Below are 20486 nucleotides of genomic sequence, written 5' to 3'. Positions count from 1 at the left end.
ATGACTTTGTTTATATCCAACTAATTTCAGCTAGTTACCTCTACTGTCACTCTTTCAACACAGTCACTCTGCTTCTTAATACTCTGTATGAAGGACAACAAAATTTCACTATTGCCTGTTTCTGTGATTTGATGGCACTGTAAATGAGGAGTTTAGGAATATGGCATCATAGGGAGCAAGGACAGTTTCCAAATCTCATGATTACTTTAAGAGAAAATTGGGCTGAACAAATGGGCTAGTCAAGAATATGTGTTTACTGCTGGGTCCTCAGTGGTCCACACATTGCTGCTAAAGAGGAGTTCATGAAAGAACTGAAGCTTCTTTTGGGAATGATCCCTGAACAGGCTTTATAAGACAACCAAACAGGTGTAGTGCAGGATGCTTCCATTGGAGGCCCTTTGACAATGTGCATGAATTGCTTCCTTCTGAATCTTGCTGTGGAGGTGGAAAATACACTTTGAGGACCCAGCACCACCTGCCACGTAGAAAGTTACTGCCATACAGTAACAGAAGTGCTACTTAATGTATTCAAGCCTGTATTCCTCTGTAGGATGAATTGCATACAGCTGGCATCTCTAACTACTTAAGATGCTAACCTTGCAAAGAGTGGTGCTGGTATTTGTTGTCTGCTTTTGTAGCCAAGAACAATGTCTGTCTTATCAAAACAGGTTATAGTTGCTTTACTTTTGACATTGGTATTGGTGTTTTGTGTAATGTCACAGTTACTGTAGGGTGTATCTCCAGTACGTTCTTAGCTCAATTTCTAGAACAGAAAATGAGTTGACTTGAAGGGAGGAAATGGACAGTGCCTGAGGGCACAGTCATGCTTACTGTGACTGATGTAAGGCCATCATCCGAGGTCTAAAATCAGTTGATGATTATAGTTGATAGAAGGGAGGAGAATTTGAAGCGCAACAGGTAATTAGCAGTACAACCAGTGCCATTCTGCTGGTACTCCTGGCTACTGTGAAGGCTTAGATTCAAGTGCGACTAAACTCAGCATGAACAAAAGGAAGAAGGTGGGTTTGAGAACTTTTATTTTCAAGGGAGCACACTCTCCTTTGTCAAGTTGTAAGGATATAACTGTTTTAGTTCAGGATCTTCTATGTTTATCTTTTTTAAGAAGTGGACCATTGTAGCAAAACTGAGAGCAAGCAAGGTAAATGCTGCTTCTATCGCCCGTGTTTTTCGATGGCTTTTCGCATCCACTTTTTCAGGCGGAATACATGGGTATAAAATCCATATTTGCCGTCTCGGTCACAGCCTTCTCCCCATGAAACTATTCCCACTTGATACCAACGGTTGTCATCTGGGTTCTAAAGCAAAGAAAAATGGGATTGGCACAGGGAGCAAGAGACTTCCAGATCTACGCCTTGTATGTGCCCCAGCCTGTTTGGATACTGCTTTGGCGTTCAGACTGGCATCTACTAGATAACATAGCTTGTTGGAGTAATTTTGTCTCTACTCTTAAACCTGTAAGTGAGAACTGGCCATCGCTCATGCATTCGGCAGCTGATCTCTGTATGTGCTGAGAACTCAGTACAGAAATGGGGCTGGATGACTGCAGGATTCATCTCAGTTGCTCAGCTTGGGCATGAGATGGGTTTGTTTCAGCCACTCAGCAGTCTCCAACTCGGCTGCTATTTTTTAGACTGTAATGAAAGTTCAGCATAGCACAAACCTAGCTTTGTATGTTTTATGAGCTTGAGCTTGTTGAACATACCTTCATTACAAAAGGTCCCCCACTGTCCCCTTCACAGGCATCTCCTCTCTTTGAGTCTTCAGGACTGTAACCTACAGGCAAGAAGAAAGTTGGACATTTGACTGTAGGGGGAGTGGCTGGTGTTGGCCATCTTTTCCTTGAAGTATTGCTGCATAAATTTTCTGAAAGCCATGAGATTGCTTACTGCTTCTGCCAACTATGGGACTTAAATTTAGAAAACTGCTTTGGTTTTTGTATTGCACGTAAAACAGCTAACTCTGCTTCTGTCTTTGCAACATTCCTGAATCCACCGTATTCTTCCACCCTCTGTGTTCTCATTCCTGTTTTCTTTCATCAGAATTGCTGTTAGTGTCGGCTGCTGCTGCTTTCACAGCTGCAGCTTGAGCTACTGTGCCTTTCTCTTGTCTTGGAATGTTACACACACAGAAGTTTCTATGTACCCTGTTCTTTCATTTTATTTACTATAGAGACACGTTGCCGTCCTCACTTTCACCTTCCTGTCATTCTGCAGGCTTTGCTCTTTCTTTCCCCCAACTGACTCTTCCTACAGTCTCGCTATGAAAGGGATTTCACTTCATACTAGACAGTATCTTTGCATTTTCCCGTCACCCGTGTCTCCCCTCTTCTGCTGTATGTCTGCATCTCAGCTATTTTTCAAGACTCTTGTCTAGAAAAAGAAACCATAAGAATGCTGTATTGTCGGTATACTCATGAAATTGGCTTCCATCCTAACTCAAGCAATTGTATGTGTTATTGGATTCAAGCAGCAGAAACTCAAAAATCATTGGAGATTTGCTTGTAGGAAGGGATAAAGTCTCCACATATGAAGAATAGAGCAGAAAGTATTAAACCGGTACATAAATCGATAATCTCTTTGTATCTTGAATTGTGTGTTCACGTCTATTCTCTTTCAAACAGGGTATAGTGCCAGAAGAGATTTAGGAAGGTACAGCAAGGATTATCGGAAGTACAGAATGCCTTCTATATTAAGAAAGATTAAATAAGTGCTTCTCAGCTTGGAAGAGAAATGACAGAGCTGTAAAGGGTCCATAAAATAGCATATGACATGGAGAAGAAATATTTTTTTCTTAAGTTATGAGTATAGATGTGTACCTTGTCAAATTTATTAGACAGGAAATTTAACAGAACGTGAGGAATTACATTTTTCACATGTGCCTAACCAGTTTGGAGCCTGTTGCCACAGAAGTTGTGGGCGTAAGTATGAGTAGCCTCCAAAAGGTTGAGACAAGCCGGTAGAGAAGAAGGGGTTGTTTGGCTACTGAGTAGGATAACCAATGTGCAGCCTTTAATTTAGGAAGTCACTGAACTGTTCCATATACTGGTGAAAAGATGATTTTGTATGTGCTCAGTTCTCACACAGCTGTTGCTGATATCTGGCAGAGTGGTGCCGTTAGGCTAGTTAGCCTGACATAGCATGGTGTTACAAACTTTATTCATAGCTTTAGGTTCTCTAGCCTTCATGTTTTCTGAGAACTGAGAAAGTTCTTATCATAGGAAAGTTATTGTTTAGGGAGGGCATTTGCAAATTTATCAGAAAGTAACCTTGCTGCGTGAGCGCCAGCAGGAGCTCAGAGCCCTTGTCTTCTGTGGCAAGTTGGCCTTGTGTCTCCAGTGCTACTTACCTGCACAGAACATGTTGTCAGTGACTTTAACTTTGGTGGATGCCTTGCAGATATCTTGGTCTACAATTGGCACATTGAGCTGTTGCAGAACTGTGGGGAGGTTGCCTGGGCTAGTGGCCCATGTTTCTTTCAAGTTTCCCCAACCAGTTACCCGCCCTTTGTAACCTGCCAGCATCAGCCTGTGGAAGGAAGCATGAGTATAATCAAATGGATTCTAACAGCTTTCTCCTGCCTGGCTCTCTTGCTGCAAATAGCCTAAATAGGGCATCTTTTTCCGTCTTTTTTGAAGGCCCAAAGAAAGCTTTTGTAGCCTGTATTCTTAGGACTGTGGGACAGCCTCCTCACCTCTGCACGACCTCTTTGGTAGGCAGGCAGACAGGATGGATGTAGTCACTGAAGATGATGGGTCTCTTCAAGTGCATGAGTGCAATGTCTCGGTCCATGTTCTCTTTCCAGTTGTACTTGGGATGGATGATGATTTTATCCAACAGAGCAATCTTCTCTTTATTCTTTTCATATCTGAAATAGTCACGAAGGAAAGAACTCGCTGTACAGCAGCAACTGAGAGTCTTCTGGGGTTCATGATACTCTCAGGTGCTTTGTACCCTCTGAGACAATACTGTCTTTACGCTGGAGTTCCCCTTTAGAATTTCCATGCTTCTGCCCTCCCTTTTAACCTTCAGGAACAAATGACAGCTCCATTAGATCCCATTATTGAGAGGCATGTGACATTGGCTATGTATTTTTCCCTGGATACCGAATGATAGCTCAACCTCATTGTATCTCATTACTCCAAGAGGAAGGCTATTTTACTCTCACTTCATCCAGGCTCTTACTTTGCCCTTATGTGCTTGCCAATCCGCACCAAGATGTCATTTGTAGTTAAGTTCTTGTCCCAGGGTGGATAATAAAGACAATGAGCAGCAGTCAAGACCCAGCTGTCACTGATGAGGCTGGCACCACACAGCAGTTCTTGAGGACTCTTTTTGTAGAGCATCACTTGCCTGAGAGACAAGGAGGGAGGAAGACTTAGCAGCACCAAAGATGTGGCTGGCTGAATGTGTCTTGGTGTCGTGCAGAAAGAGCAGAATTTGCAGTGAGCAGGGAAGAGTGTTGTGCTATACTGATAAAGACAACTGCATAGGTGGCTCTCTAGCAAAAGTCTTCCCTGGGCATGTATATTCTATGTAGTAGGCCATTTACCCTACTTCCCTCACCTGGAGAGGCTTTTTCATACTCTGCTCCAGCAAAGCTAGAAAGAGGATGAGACAAAAACGAAACACACCAGCACTCTTGCTTTCCCAGATGGTTGCATACCTGGCTCAAGAGGAAAGTTTCTTTCCAGCTATTCTAGTACTGCCCTGTCAACCACTTGGAGGAGCTTTGATTAGAAGCCGTAATGCTGCCTGAGATGGGAGAGCCCTTTTACTTCTCCCTGCTCGAACTGAAGAGAAGGGAGACACAATTCCCCATGAAGGACTATGCAAAGATAACGCTTACCAGGGGGAACTGCCAACTTCTGCATCGTCCCCATGCACAACTCTGCCTCCTATGTAGGACTCCAGCAGCTCCTTCTCACTTTTGTCCGTTACCTTTTTCTTCTCAAATAAAGGACGAGTGCCGCAGTCTGAAAAAATAGGCAATCTGGCTTTGTTACTACTCTACCTGATTCACAGTGGAGAATTGTTGTCTGCAGTCAGCATGCTAAGCTGGAAGAGCCTAGGAAGGCAGTGCTTACTAGCTTCATGATTGTAACTGGAGATTGACTTCTGAGGGTCCTTCAAGGAATTTAAATATCTCCCCCTACTTTTGGCAGCGTTTGGCAAGCTGGTGTTTCTGAGGAACAGTGAGTGGCCTATGGGAAGAAGCTGCAGCTTTTCTACAAACTGTGATGCTGTATCTAGAGTTTTTGCTCACCTGCTTCGCCTGAACCAAAAGTTTTCTCATCAAAGAAGGTTTTGAATTCTTGAGGAAGGGTAGTACGTCCTGATATTCCCTCCAATGGTTCATTCTCATCCTCTAGCGAGCTGTCTGAGAGAGACAGAAAGACAAACATCGTAAAAGGCTTAGCTGCAGTTTCCATAATTATCAGCAATGGAGATGTTCCTTTCCACACACAGTGGGTCTGATGAAGGAATGATGCTCTTCTTAATGCTCCTTGCCCGCCATTGTGAGTTTTCAGGGAGAAGAGGACACCTGAGAGACGTAACAGCTCTATACATGTACAGCAGGTTAGTGCGTGTGATATTTGGACAAACGGGACTTGCACATACATGGTGTGCAGACTTCCTTGTCTATGCCTCCCAGCCCAAGCACTTCACCCTAGTCGCACATACTGCTTTTGTTTGCCCCTGCCTCACAAGCGTGCCTACCCAAACCAATGCAGGCTTCTCACCGCAGTAGTGCAGATCACAATATTCAAAGTTGGGTGGTTCATCTGTGACACACCAGACACCTTCATCGTCTCCGTCGGGATTCCGACAGTAATTCTCCAGCAGCTTCACCTCTGGGTTGATGTGTTTTCCATGGAGCACCTCTTTGGCCTTCTCAGAGTTCCACGGCAGGCACTTAGCTCCAGACACAGTGACTGAGAGGGTCCCGGTGTAAAGCATGCCTTTCTCTTGTTCACAGGGCTCCACTGGGGCTGGTGGTGTGACCCGTGGAGTAAATTCAACCGTTGTCCTGTCTTGACCTGGAAAGAGAGCGAGCTGTGATTTAAGCCATAGCTTTGCACTCAGAAGTACTGTTAGCAAATACCACTGGAGCCCCTTTACTAAAGCCCAGAGTTCCATGGGGCATCCCGTTATGTTTGAGGGTTCCCACTGTGCTCCCATGCATGTGGTGGCCCTCTACAACATTGCAGTGTCAGAGGTGGTTCTTTCAACAGGAGGTAAGGTGAGGCTGGCACAACTCGTCACTCTTCTCTCTGCCACTAAGATATGAGGGACAATATTGTGTTCCTTTCTGGGGCATCTTTGAGAAACAGCTCAAGGTGCTTCAGGCATCATGATGCTGCTGTGTTAGAGCCTCCAATGCCTTTTTCTCAAATGCATAACTAGACTATATTTGGGGGGAGCCTTTTACCATGATATGCTTCTAAAATAGCAAATTTAACAATGTTTCTATATCTAATAATAAGAGAAAAATCTTCCTGCCAGACTTTCCACACTTCTTGCAAGTGTCCTAATGGTTGCAAGCTTTAAGCAGCATTTCCTGAGTGAGCGGGCACCAGATAATCTGTTCTGCGGCAGTTGCTTGGCCTCAAGCTGCCTTCTCCTTGTGCTCTGGGGGAATCCCCATGTGAAGAAAGACACTCTGTTTGACTACTCACCCTGGGGCACAACAGCCACTGAGCAAGTAGCATTCACCTTAATTGGTGAGGCTGCTTCTGTGTGAGATTGACTCATGTTAACATGATTGCAAAGGAACTGTGCGCAAAACCAAGGCTTTTCTAGTCCTGCCATATCCATGCACGTGTAAGTGTAACAGTAAGCTACTGTAGGTCAGAAACTAGCTAGTGAACAGAGATAGTATAGATGCCTGATCACCCCAAAGCAGAGCACTATCTCTTTCCAGTTTGCCATATTGCAGACCAGAGCAATGGTAATGATTTTTAAAACTTCAGAACACCCTTTGGTCAAAATGGTTGCTGACCTCCCTTTCACTTACAAGAGAGTCGTTGCTGCTAGTCTCTGCCTTTGGAAGAGAAACTTCTGCTGTGAGAAGGTTCTCTGCTTTCCACCAGTTCTGAGACGGAGGCCAAGCCCCACGGGAGACAGCTGTGTATTGTGGAGAAGTGGGAAGGTATAAGTGTAGGGGGATGGTTCGTCTTCCGGTCAAGTGTAATGATGAGAGAAGGGCGTCTTCTCTTCTCTTGAGATTCTGGGTATTTTACTGTACCACTCCATATGAGTGAATGTTAAGGCAGGCAGTCAAGCACAAGCTGTAGTGGTTTTGTTCTATAGGTGGGAATTCAGACAGAAAAACCCAGTATGACTCATTGCTGTCACAAATTAAGGCAGCTGAGCCAGGATTTTGGAGTGCTCCTGACTGGCAAAACTGTAGTAGATTCCAGGGGACTACTGACACCGGATTTAATTTTGATCTAGATTAGTGTAGTCTAGAGGAATTTAGCCAAGGTAGATGTATGGGCAACTCAATGACTTTTCCTCCTCAGCTCCTTTACCTTTTAAGACGCAGCTCCTCTACTCTGACTGACCTCTGTTCATATAAGATCCTTCCCTCCTAACCCTCTTCCCTTCCTTGACACGTTCAGTATCGGTCTCAGTGCAGTGTTCCCTACCAGTGAAGCACTTGCTGGGCTGTAGTGCTGAGGCATACCACACACTGGGATGGGACATTCCTCCCGTTCCACCGTTGGGTCTCGGGTGTAGCACCATGGGCCTTCTGAGTTGCCATCTGGGTTCCTGCAGTAGTTCTCAATGAGGTTTGGATAAATGGTGGCATTAAATCTATGAGAAAAAGCTGGTTAGGTGGGGAAGGAAGAAAGGAAGGACACCCTAGAGAACCCTTTAGGGGTGTGTGGGACATGAACTTACCTAGGTATATGTGGATATTTGCTTGTCCACACTTGACACTCAATCCCTGATTTGGTGTAGCTAATTGTGCCCTGATAGTTCTGGCCCTGATCAAGAGTGCAGTTACCTGTCAAAATCCCAACATGGTGTAAGCCGGGGCCAGGGGAAATGGATGTTGCATTTTTCAAGGTCAGAGGTACCATCCCACAACTCCCTTTAACTTTTGCTGCCTGTATGAGCCTGCACAAGCACAGGCATTCTCCTCATGGGGTGGGAAGAGCACACAGCTTAAGCTCTTTCTGCCTCGTCAGAGGGAGCTCACCCCGAGCCTCTGTGCTTTGCTTTGGCTGCAGGCGCAGGTCAGAGCCCTTCTGAGAGGCTGGGCTTGGGGACGCCTGACTGTGCCACAAGGAGAAGGATAGCTACCCCATGCTGTTTCAATGGGGGAGTTGGGCTGTTTGTGAAATGGTTAGGGGGGAAATAAAGAGGAAGAAAGGAATTTCAAATTCCTCTCCTGCTATTTTTCTTTCTAATCAGATGGCTTTACCAACTTTAGATTTTTTTTTTTTTTCTTCGTTCCTTACAGACTCTGCAGGAAGCAAGTTCCTGGCGCTCGCTCTGTCTCGGAGATTGAGGTCAACATGAATTTCTTACCTTCTAGACAAGCATCCAGAGCTGTCCTGGACTTTCTCAGGGCCTGACATACTAGCAAAATAAGAAGAAAGAAAGGCATTATATGAAAGAAATCCAAATAAGCATCATAGTTTGAACCAGTTTATCACCTGGAGACAAAACACAAGTGCTTTGTCCTGGAAAGTGAGCTCTTGTAAGAGCTCAAGGGAGCCATGTCTCCAGGATGGAACAGTGCATCCTAAGGGACAGCAGAGCACCTGCAGGACTTCAAGCAACTTACCTTGGTATTTTGACCAAAACGCCTCCTGTAAAAAAAAAAAAAAAAAAAAAAAAAAAGAAAAAGAAATATATATATATATATATTTAAGAGTATGGACACAGAACATCAGACTTTGCTTAGCTGCTGCAGTTCAAACCAGTAGGAGAATGCCCCATCACAACAAATGGAAGAGACTAACCTAGCTCTGTTCATATCAATTACTATGGAGTCCAACAAAGCAACAAATCTGATATAAAACCACATTCCCAGTCATCAGACTCGGGAAGCAAGACAGTACTGTTGTTTCTAAAAAAAACCAAAGATGCTTACAACCTTCATCAACCTGCAGAGGAAGCAGAGCCTGAGCTTCAGTGCAGAAGTCTAAGGAGCTGAACTCGGAACTTCTAAGGCCACAGATCACATGTAGGTATTGCTCAGTGATTTGGATCTATGTTTCTGCTGTGCAGCCTGGGGATGATGGCTTTAGAAATACTCCACAGAGGTTGTATCTTGCTGGCTTAGACTCCTAACTGTTCATCTGTTTACTGTTGTACTCTTGGGTGTGGAATTCAGCATGGATACTGGCCTTGGGGCTAGGAGCAAATCCCAAAGGATGCAGAACAAATTTAGTGGAGTGAGTGAGTCTGAAAGCTAGAAAAAGGGAGAGGCTGTGTCAAAGCTTCAGCTCAAAGGAGCTTGAGGCACCTGCACTCAGTGTTTGGTAGCTAAGCCAGCTCTTCTGTGAGCATCTGGGGCTGTGGCACTTTGAATGTGTGCGGCACCATGCTGAGCTAGCGGAAGATGCAATTCGGACTGGTGGCTGAGGGTAGACTCTCTCCTTTTCACTTCATGCTTAAAATAGAGGGAGGGAAAAGAACCTGAGCTTTGAGCTGCATTCCCTGGAGTGGCTCCAGGAGGGAAACTCCCTAAGGAAGCCTGAGGTCTCCTTGGGGCACATAGGCATCAGCCTCATCTTTGTATCACAGAACTGAGTCTTACAACCCCAGCCCTTGTTGCATGCACAACCTGCTAGTCTCTCACTACAGGTTTCTTGGGACCACCCGCGTCCCCTGTACGTACCGTCTGAACGGTGGATTCAAGGGCTTCAAAAGCCTCCTCGTAACTGCACGTCTCCTCCAGGCACTCTCGCTCCAGGTTTCCCTTAAGCATCTCTTCCAGAAATCCCTTGTTGGCACGCCGTGGGCGCTTGAGCAGTGACAGTGCCTGCCCCTTTTCCAGGAAAACTACCGGGTCAGAACACCACCAGTCAAAGGGGTGCTCGCAGCAGGAGGCCCCTCCTTTGTCTCCCCTTGCAGTTTCCAAAAATCACACACAACTGACGTGATGATCCCACAGCCCAGCCTCCCCCAGTGCAGAGAGGAGAAGCCCTGTCAGGACCTGTCAGGTCCCCACCCGATGATCACAGCAGGGTCTCTGTAACTCATCCGTCGGGGCTGGCATCACTTAGGCAAAAGCAGTGACAGGAATCCTCTGCTATCCTCAGCAAAGCTGCTCTGCTCATTTGCAGTTAGGTAGAGGCTTGTTTGCTTGGAGCCTGCTGCTGCTCCCTGCCAGCCACTGTATTTCTGTCTTGCCAACCTCAGACCGCTGCGATAGGCACAGCTTGGTTCCATCTTCATGTTACAGACCCTGATCTGAGACCTATAGACAGGTCTTCCCCCACACAGCAGTGGGTCAGAGAGGACCTAGCCTCATATTAAGAAAAGATAGATGAAGTAGAGGCTCTGATAAGAGAAAAGGAGCGGTGAGCAGGAAGGCTGCATACTGCGTATGACCTAAAGTTTAGATAACGGACAGCTGGGGAGGCAATGGAGAATTGCAGCTACCCAGGTCACCTGAGGAACTCCAGCCCAAAAAGGCCCACAGTTGTGCTATACAAGGTCCTGGGCTGAGCCACATTCCCCTTCCCCACCATCTCCCAGGTGACCACAAAATCCACTTGAGATATTGTCACCAGCCATCCCTGCTAGCTGCTGCTGCATCCTCCTGTGCAGGAGAGCCCTATGCTCACTCTGCTCTTGGCACCCTTTCACTCCTAACTTCAAGCTTTTAGAAGCTCCCCCTGCCTTACCAAGAAAACCTGCCACTGGCTTTATACCTGGAAAGAAATAACCCCATCTTCCTTCTGTCACCCACTGGTACTGCCCTTCTCCCTATGCCATCGAGTCTTACCTCCGGCATGGCTCAGTGTGAGATGCAGAAGGCTGGAAAACAGCAGGCCCCTCAGTAGGCTGGTTTTGTTGTGCGCCATGCTGAACAGCCCTGGCTGCGAGGGAAATGCAAAGGGAGCAGAATAAGCGGAGTCACAGCCCCTGCTGGGTTAATATTGAACCAGAATGAAGAAACAGGACTCCAGAGGTCGTGGTGTGTCAGGGACAGTGGGACTGAGGCTCCTCTTATCCCTCCTCTCTTGGCATCTCTCCCTCCCTTCCGGGCATCTTCATTTTCTTACTTAATTGGTGGAAGCCAAGCAAAATGTCTCTGGGTCTCCCTAGGACTAAAATTAGCATCCCATTTCATAACAGGGAAGATGGCATGAGGAGTGAGAGGACAAGCTTGTCCCAGAGCACAGGGGGAACTCGGGCTGGCGCGGAGCGGTCTCTGCCAGCTGACAGCCACCCCAGCCAGAGCAGCTCACACCTTTTCCCTCCGTGCCACTCCGTGCCTCTGCAGCTCTTGGCACCACCACGGCCTCCCCACCATGCTGGCTCAGGTCCCTGCCGCTGACTTCTCGGAGGCTGTACTCTAGTAGCCTTGCACATAGCAAGACTTTGAGAGCTCCTTAGCCTTCCCAGTCCTTCTCTTTTTAGCTGCAAGCCCCCGCCCTGGCTTTTCCCCCCTAGAGTCCAGTTGTCTTTTGTCCCTGCAGATATCAGCAAGCTCAGCCCCAGCTATTTTGGCACCAGAACACACAGTTTAAATCTTCCCCTTCTTCCTCACCCATGCCAAAGAGCAGAAGGGGTGCCTGCGGCAGCCCATGTGGAATTTCAATTTTCCTCCCAGTTAGGTCAGCAATGCCATTGGCAATGCATACTTCCCACTGCATTACAATTCCCAGAGGAGCGGCGGGGGATGAACCAGCATGAAGTTTGGGCCTCGCCTTTTATTCCCACCCCAGCGGAACATACAGAAGTACATCCAAAAGGAAACAGAAGCTCTGACGAGCAAGGAGCTAGCATGCCCAAAACCAGCCAGGAAAACATGAGCTTCCAGGAACAGGGAGGCAGGAAGAGTCTGGGTGTCATGACACCAGCTAATAAGTCAAGAATGGGGCTAACAGAGCTGGGAAAGCTCTAGCGATTCCCACAGCAAGCAGCAAATTGGCACGGTGAGAAACCAGCAGAAAGCAGGGCAGGGTGGGGGTAGGCTCAGGAACTGCCACATGGCACGGAAGCGCTTTCTGCCAGCAGGGAGCATGTTTTGTGCTGTGCCTCTGCGCAGCAGATACATCTGTAATGTTTATCTCCATAGAAGGAGTGCAAATATTAGCATTAGGGTGGCTGAGGAATGACTCTGTGGCCACTGGTACAAAGAGCAGTTGCAGAGGCTCCCTCCCTCATCTAAGAGTATCCCCTGTTCTCACCCACACCCCCACCTGGATTTTGGAGAGACAGCTTTAGGAATGGGTGGAGATGACCCGGGTGAAGGAGCGTGCGCGCGCAGGGTTAGGCACAACCCTACAAACGCTCCGTGTTACTTGGCGGGGGAAGCAGTGTTTAGTAGGAGCGTGCAGGGACGGGAAGGAGGCGCCCGGGGAACAAACAGGTTTTGGCCGAGTGGTGAAATAGGAGCTGCTGCCATCCCACGCAGCAGCCACCACCACGGCTCCTCGAAGCCGGAGGAGGTGCAAATGCTGAGCCCAGCTGGCAAGCAGAGGGCCTTGCTCAGCTGATGGGGGAGAAGAGGACAGCAGCAAGGACAGTTTCTTTACTTTCTCTGTGATAGTTTGGTTTTGGTCTCACATTGCAGGTGGGACAAGTGACCTCAGGGCTGCTTTCACCAGGCGTAATTGAGCAAGCCCATATGGATGTGAATGCAGGGAAGAAATGCCACCGCAGGAAGACTGCCGCTCACCCCCCGGTTGTAGTGATGAGAGAGACAGATGCTGCTGTGTTTTATGGAGGTGTAATGCACCTGTGCAAGTGTTCACTATGGATCCCAATACGAAAGGCACCCAGATTCTGTAGTGATTAAAATACCATTTGTTGGGAGTAACATTAGAAGGCAAAATGGGATAGCATCAGATAATCTTAGAGCCCTTCAGATGCTGGGAACAGCAAATAGTACAGCATCAGCCCATGCCATGCTGCACAGGTAGTGTCTGTGCTGAAGTTCACCAGTGTCATGGTCTTCAGGGTTTTTACAGGATTTTTCTTGGAAGTAAACAACTCTATCTGTCAATCAAAGGATGTTCCCATGAGAATATGCTAAGATAAAGACAAGGACGCAGAAGTGGCATCATCACCAGGTGCCAAGCAGAAGCAACCTGTAGGCTCCCCAGTTAGGTTTAGCCAGCTGGTGTTTAGTCTGCGGCCAAGTGGTATGTGCAGCACTGGCCTGCACCTTCTCATGTCAACTTGTTACATGGATCACCAGAGTATTTCACTTCATAAGTGCTTCCAGTATTTTCAGTTACTTTTTTTTTTTTTTTATTCCTGCACCCCTCTGTTTCTCTTCTTTATAATAACCAGGCAGTCTTTACACTGCAGCTTAAGTCAACATTGTTATATTTATGCATAGATTTTTACCATCTTCTTGTCTTTCCTTTAAAGGAAAGGTGTTAGCATCTTTCATGGTATCGTGCATTATATAGGGTTAACTTTTAAGCACCACTAGAATACAGCAGTTAAGCTTGGTTATCAGACAGGTATGAATATCCTCTAATACTTACCTATACCATCTTCCTTTAACGTTGCTTCTGTTCTGGTTCCTACATTCATTCTGTTGCTTAAGCACTTGTTTAAAAAAAAAAACTTACTGAAACCAACCATTCTGTCACTGTCTGGCTGCTTCTTTTCCAGTTGCCATTCTTCTTTCCCTCTGTGAGACAGGACAAACCCATCTACCAGGGCCATTAGGCTGTTAACTGTAACTGCTGAAACCTTTTATCTCAAGATTACTCAAGGTTACATCCACCTCTTAAGTTTCAACTATTTTTTTTACATTGGTTTTGCTTTATAATTGGAGATTTTCACTACATCCTGGGACATTTTCTAGTCCTCTCTGGTATCTTACAGCAATGTTAGTAATTAAAGGTGCTGGCTCTCCACAGTATAGCCTTTCCTTGCTCCGTAACGTGCTCCTAGGGCTCCTCTCTGTTTCTCCCATTCTTGTGGTTAGCCTCTGCAGCAGGATCGCGTGCATCAGCTACCACCTCTCCAGGGGCTTTGACTTCCATCCCTCGAACGCTTAACTCTTCCATCTGTTCACCGTTCCTGTAAGCAACTTTTTGTTATTTAATTTTCTTTCTGTCTTCACCCACCCCGTGAGTAATGAATGCTATTTTCTTTCTTATGGTGAGAGAGTTAAGATTCATACTTTTGCCCTCCCAGAGTTATGGCTTTTAACACAGCTGGGAGTTGGAAGAAAGCCTTTGGCAATTGTTTGTTTCCTATGTAACTGTTTTTCCAGCTTCCAGGGAGCAGAGCATAGAGGGTTTGGCCTTGGCCTGTTTTCTTGGGCCTTTGTCTGCTGTATGACGGGTACAGTTTGCTGGTTCAATAGTTGGTGCATTTCTGAATATTTTCCTGAAGCGAGTTATACAGTTTGGTCACCAATTGTAACACTTTGGGTACAATGACAAAGGATGAATCCCCCATCCCCTCACACTGGGGTTCCCCTGGCCCTGAGGACAGGAGGGCTGCCAAGCGGGGAGGCCTTCAGGACCCAGAGAACCGTCCCCTTCCCTCGCAGCCTGCTGCCGCCTTTCCAGCCAAACACCTTGGTCAGGTTTCAGCCAGTTTACCGAGGGTTGAACCCTGGCCATGGTGTGAGGTTTAAGTGTAACACTTACTTAAATTTACGTGCATGCCTGATACCTGGCGAGGCCCTGCCAGCATGAAGGACCCCAACCATCCGACAGACCTGTGCACTTGTCACCCCAGAGCGTCGCAGCAGCACCCCGAAGCCCTGGTGAAGCCCTGCCAGCGTGGTGGAGCCCCACCAGCCTGGAGACCTGTGTGAATGCTGCCTGAAGGTGTAAGGGTCACAGGTGTACAAGATCTCCAGCCAGGCAGGTGATCCACGTGTCTGCTGCCCTGAAGCATAATGATTATCGGCATTATAACGCAGCATTCTGTGTGACTGGCCCCCACGCCAGCCCATGGGACCAGGCAGGTATCCATCCTTTTCCTCGCTACCCTTCTTCCAGTAAGGCATTTCTCACCAGGATCCTGCCAGCCACACCAAATGTAATGCACTGGTGCAAGTGTTTGTTATGGATCCCAGTAAGAAAGACACTCAGAGCTCATAATGTATTAATTAAAATACCATTTATTGGACATAACACAAGAAAGGGTATAGCATTAGATAATCCTGCACCCCTTCAGATGCTTCAAACACCAAGTTGTACAACATTGGACGGATATCTAGTCAGGCCATGGCATGCTGCACAGATCTTCTCCATGTTGAAGTTCACCAGCGTCGTGGTCTTCAGGGCTTTTATAGGATTTTCTTAGGAGTAAACAACTTTCTTGATCATTTTGCTGTCCAGCAAAAGGTTGTTCACGTGAGAACATGCTGCTTCTAGGATAAAGACAAAGAGACGGTGGTGGCATCATCACCAGGTGCCCAGTGGGAGCCACCTATGGGCTCCTCAGTCAGGACTAGCCAACTAAGTTTATCCTGCAGCCAAGTCATACGTGCAGCACAGCACAGACCTGCCCCTACCTACTCACATCAACTGTTAGGTGAATAATGTTTCTGTGAGGATGTCCTAATTCATATTTGCTCCTACTTTTTCTCTCCTATTATCTCAGCATAAAGAAGGTAGTTACTGGTCAGCAGATTAAGCAATAGGGGCCTGGATTCTCCCCTTCCCTTCCCCCAGTTACTCCCCCTTCTCTCCAGGTTGTGCTGTGACAGAGGACACATCCTTCAAACACAGCGCACGAGCCCAGCTCCAACGCGAATGCTTTGCAGCTGTGTCAATATTTGAAAACTGCAAGAGTTAGGATAGGCACCAAAGGGAGAGCAGTAGGAAGCGCTGTGGCTTCAAACACAAGCTCCCCTCATATGCCTCTGCTCCCACTGGTCTGTCTCCAAGCGCTCAGGCCAAAGACTGAGCTCATCTGCCCCCTGACTTCAAAGAAAATAGCTGAAAATAAGGACACCCAAAGGTTTATCAGCTGAATTCATCTTCCATCCTCACTTCACGTCTGACTCTAGCACCTTGTCTGCAAACCGGTCATAAAAGTTTATGGAAAAAGTTGAATGCAGAAACTACAAAGAGCAGCTTTTCAGATTGTCACATCATTACTGCATTCATAGCACCCCAAAAGGGAACTGTGCTACTGATGATTCCCCGGTGACACTATACCCTCCTCTTGTGCAGCGGGCATAAAAAGCCCAGAGAATTTAGGCCCTAAACAAAACTTTTTTTGGGAAATGTAGATGTTAAGGAGGGGGCAAGATGGGAGACCAAGAACAGCCACAACTGAGGATGCAGGAAATGAAAGCAGTGTTTGTGTAACGTGTGAAAAGGGAGTGCGGGGTGGGCAAGTCTGAAAGACTCTGTTAGGGCTGATATTGTTGGTCTCTTCCTAGAAGGCCATGTTCACATGGCATTGGGAACTGTGCGGTTCCTTCCCAAAACAGGACCAACTTCCTTCAGCGTGCCTCAGTTGGCAAATGAGCACTAAAGATGGAGCAGTGGGAATATTGGGGTGTAGCTGTGGACTGTTGGACCCATACCTGGAGAGGTGAGGAGCCTCTCAGCTGGGGCCAGTGAACAGTGCACTGTACAATGCTATTCGCACAGTGGGACACGAAGCTATCCTTTCATGCCCTCAGACAGACCATCCAGTCACCGTAAGGCCAGGAAGCCGACAGCAAGCAAAATGGGTGACAGTGCCGAAGGAACACTCAGTGCTAGCTCCGAGGCAGGACTTTACTTTTGCTAATTGTGAAAAATGCTCTTCAAAAAAAACCCACAACAGAGACACCTTGTAAACACTTGGGAAGCTGCTTCCCAGCAACGTCTGGCATCAGCATCACCTTCAAATGATCAGAAGTGTTGCTGAGCTCCAAGAGGAAAAGCCCAGGAAAGTGCCTGAATAGCAACAATTAATTAGAGAAAGAAAAACTTGAAAGGAAGGCATTGTTCAAAGCCACTGCTTTGAGACTTTTCCCGCCTTCCCCCGGTGCACTGTCACCCACTGGCAGTGTAACAGAGGCAGAGCAGAAGCACTGCTCATTAACACTGTGGGTGTCTTCTCTAAGAAGCTATTCCCATCAACAGCCAGTGCCTTCCCTGCACCAGGCCGGTGCGTGGCACGCGTAGGCTCATGGCTCCAAGCGGAACCTACTGAAAAGACCCAGGTCTACACAGGCACTTACCTCCAAGACTGCTAATTCTGCATGGGGCTGAGCCACAGGGCCTCGTTGCCACAGAGAGACAAGAGAGCTAGGTTTTTTTGTTGTTTTTTTACTCAATTTTAATAAGTACAGAAGAAGATCAGCCAGGGCAGGCTGGGATAGTCAGGTCCCAGTCTCGACCTCCACCACTTCTGCCACTGCTCCGAAGCCCACCCCCTCCTGGATGATGACCACATCACTTGGTGAGCCCTCGTCCTGCACTATAATGCATTTGTTCTCATGCTCAGAGGTGGTGATTTCAAGGATGTCCTTTGCTGATGGCAAATGCCCAGCGGGCCTCCCGTGTGCCCCACGATCTGGGGGGCTGCCTTGAGACTGGTAAGTAGCAATGCAGTGACCACTGGCTGTGATAAGCAGCTCAGCCTCATCTCCTGGCCCCGGCACCTCCACCGTGAGCAAGGTGGGCTCTGCCGCAACCTCCTCCTGGTGGCCCTTCCTCTGATGCCTTTTCCTTGATGCCTGGGCTAGGTCCACATCAAGCGAGGCCACTGCAGTGGTGAGTTCCTCAGGGTCCTTTTCCGCCCTGTGGGTGAGCACGTGGCGCGCAAGGCTCTGGGAAAGGGTGTAGCCCATGCCACAGAGCTCGCATTTGTAGGGCTTGTCAGCCAGGTGGGATTTCTGATGGCGCCGCAGCTTCGTGGCCAGGGTGTAGGACTTGCCGCACTGCTCGCAGCGGAAAGGGCGCTCGCCTGTGTGCAAGCGCTCATGGGCACGCAGCGTGTGGGGGTCCCGCAGCGCCTTGCCGCACATGGTGCACAGGTGGGCCTCACCCGTGTGGGAGATGAGATGGCGCCGCAGCTCTGGCAGCTTGGGGAAGGCGTCGCCACAGAAGCGGCACTTGTAGGGCTTCTCGCCCGTGTGCAGCCGGAGGTGCTCGCGCAGGTTGCTCTGCTGTCGGAAGTCCTTGCCGCAGTAGGGACAGGTGTAAGGGCGCTCCCCTGTGTGCAGGCGCATGTGGTTGCGCAAGGAGCCGGGGTTGGCCAGGTGGCGTCCGCATATGGCGCACTGGCATCCCTTGGGACCAGCCGGGCCAGTCCCGGTGGCCAGGTGGATCTTCCTGTGAATGCGGAGAGAGGGCCGGCGCGCAAAGGCCTTGCCACACTGCTCGCAGGAGAAGGGGCGCTGGCCGGTGTGCAGGACCTGGTGCTCCTGCAAGTCTCGCTTTGTGCGGTAAGCCTTGTCGCACTGGGTGCACTGGAAAGGCCGCACACCCTGGTGGGCCAACACATGGGCCTTGAAGCTCTCCTCTGAACTATAGCTCTTGCCACACTCCGTGCACAGGAAGGGCTTGTGGCCAGCATGGACAAAGCGGTGCTTCTTGAGGTGGCAGAGCTGCAGGAAGGCTTTACCACACTCCCCGCAGCGGTACCTGCGCTTGATCATCTCCTTCTGGGACAGAGCTTTTGGTGGGGGGCCTGGGCTGCCAGAACGACCCTCCACCACCTCCGTATACTCCTCCTGCTCCTCAGGCCCCTCCAATGGGCCCTCTTCCCCATGCTCTGGGGATGCCACTCTGGAGTCTTTGGAAGCTTTGCTCTCTTTCTCACAAGTCTCTGCACTCTCTCCTTCAGAAGGACTGGGCTGCTGGGTTTCCTGCCCAGCTGACCTGCCACTACAGTCCTGCAGGCACTTCTGGAGCTGGCTGGCCAGAGCACGCACCTTGTGTGGCTTGCCAACCAAGCGAGCACCGGGTCGAAACCCATTTGAGGGCGACAACAGATCCAGGTATCCTGGACGTGCCTCTTCATGCCCCATCTCCACTTTTTCTGCTGCAGATCCGGGATCCACACCCTCATCCAATTCTTCCTTGCACCCGCCATTGGCCTGAATGGTTGAGATGATAGTCTCGAGGTGCTGATTCTCACTCCTCAGCACCTTGGCTTGCCATAGCTCATGTTCCAAAGTTGTGCTTTCCTCTTCTTGCAGGCTGTGGGGATGTTTGGCGGCCGGCCTGCTAACCTCAGGAGGGACATCCAAGACTGTGGTTTCATCAGCTACCACCTCGGAGACATCGAGATCCCCTGCACAAACACAAAAGCATGGCGGGTGAATTATCGCTGGCTGTTGTTATATGACACGATTGCTGCTGGATCAGAAGAACACAGATGACGCTCTGCTATCCAGTAACCTAGCTCTGGCATGAAAACCATTACTTTTCTGACTTTTTCTTTTAAACTGGGGGAGACGTGGGGGAATCGCAGTTCTCACCACAGACAGCACCCGCGCAGCGTTTCTGGTATTTCACAGGCAGTATTTCTGGGAGATACCGCCACGGGCGGCACAACCCGGGGCGGCAGGCTCCCTTCCCGGCTGCGGCTCTCAAAGGCGAGGCACGGCCGGGGCGGCGGTGCCGGCGGGGCAGCGCAGGGCCGCCGGGGGCCCCGGGGGCCCGGCCGCTCCGCTCACCCAGGCTGGGACGCGCGTCCCCGGCGCGGCACCTACCTGCGAGGGGCTCCGCCGCCGTCCCGCCGGGAGCGGCCCCGTCCCCCGCCACCGCCGCCTCCGCCGGCCGCCCCCTCGGCCCGGCCTCCCGCGGCGCCGCTATCCCCTCGCCTCCGTCCGGCCGCCGCTCCGCCGCCGCGGCCCCGCGGGGCTCCTCGGGCCAGTAGAGCAGCTCCGCGCCCGCCGCGATGGGCCGCCGCGCCCGCAGCTGCAGCCGGCCGCCCGCCCAGCCCAGCGCCACGTTGGCCTCCGCCTCCTTCGGGCTCCGCTGCACCAGGCTGCAAGGCAGGGGCCACAGCGTCGGCCGCGGGCACGGCCGTCCGCCCGCCCGCCCCGCCGCCCCCGGTACTCACCTCCTCCACCCCGGCCCCGCCGCCTCCTCCCGGGCGCCGCCGGGCCGCCCCAGGAGCGCCCCGGCCGGCAGGGCCCGGCCCACGCACCACACGCCGGTGCCCCGCGCCCGGGACAGCGACGGCCCCAGCGCCAGCCCGGGCGGCAGGCTCCGCAGCGCCGGGCAGGCGGCGCCGGGCGGCTCCTCGGGGCCCGGCCCGCCGCCGCCCGCGGCGGACGGGCCGGGGCCGGGGCGCTCCATGCCGGCGGAACGGTGCGAGGGGGCGGCGGGCGCGCCCGGA

General features: G+C 49.9%; 2 protein-coding genes across 2 annotated transcripts; both read right to left on the bottom strand.

Annotated features, from left to right (window-relative positions):
* Positions 1–1172: 1172 nt before the first annotated feature.
* On the bottom strand, positions 1173–11068 carry F2 (coagulation factor II, thrombin; the record flags this gene model as incomplete). Its single annotated transcript, XM_082317534.1, has 14 exons — positions 1173–1316; positions 1724–1794; positions 3367–3545; positions 3712–3885; positions 4203–4370; positions 4867–4993; positions 5284–5397; positions 5762–6058; positions 7708–7838; positions 7926–8031; positions 8559–8609; positions 8818–8842; positions 9877–10040; positions 10990–11068. 14 exons carry the CDS (start codon positions 11066–11068, stop codon positions 1173–1175), a joined length of 1830 nt encoding a protein of 609 aa, XP_082173660.1.
* Positions 11069–15368: 4300 nt separating this feature from the next.
* On the bottom strand, positions 15369–20446 carry ZNF408 (zinc finger protein 408; the record flags this gene model as incomplete). Its single annotated transcript, XM_082318885.1, has 4 exons — positions 15369–15561; positions 17374–19433; positions 19855–20132; positions 20208–20446. 3 exons carry the CDS (start codon positions 20444–20446, stop codon positions 17515–17517), a joined length of 2436 nt encoding a protein of 811 aa, XP_082175011.1. The 3' UTR covers positions 15369–15561; positions 17374–17514.
* Between the last annotated feature and the right edge of the window lie 40 nt (positions 20447–20486).

The sequence above is a fragment of the Platalea leucorodia genome (assembly GCF_965183815.1).
Source record: "Platalea leucorodia genome assembly, chromosome: 7".
NCBI classification, from domain to species: domain Eukaryota; kingdom Metazoa; phylum Chordata; class Aves; order Pelecaniformes; family Threskiornithidae; genus Platalea; species Platalea leucorodia.
Note: the sequence above shows the minus strand (reverse complement) of the source record. Positions and strands in the feature narration are given on the sequence as shown.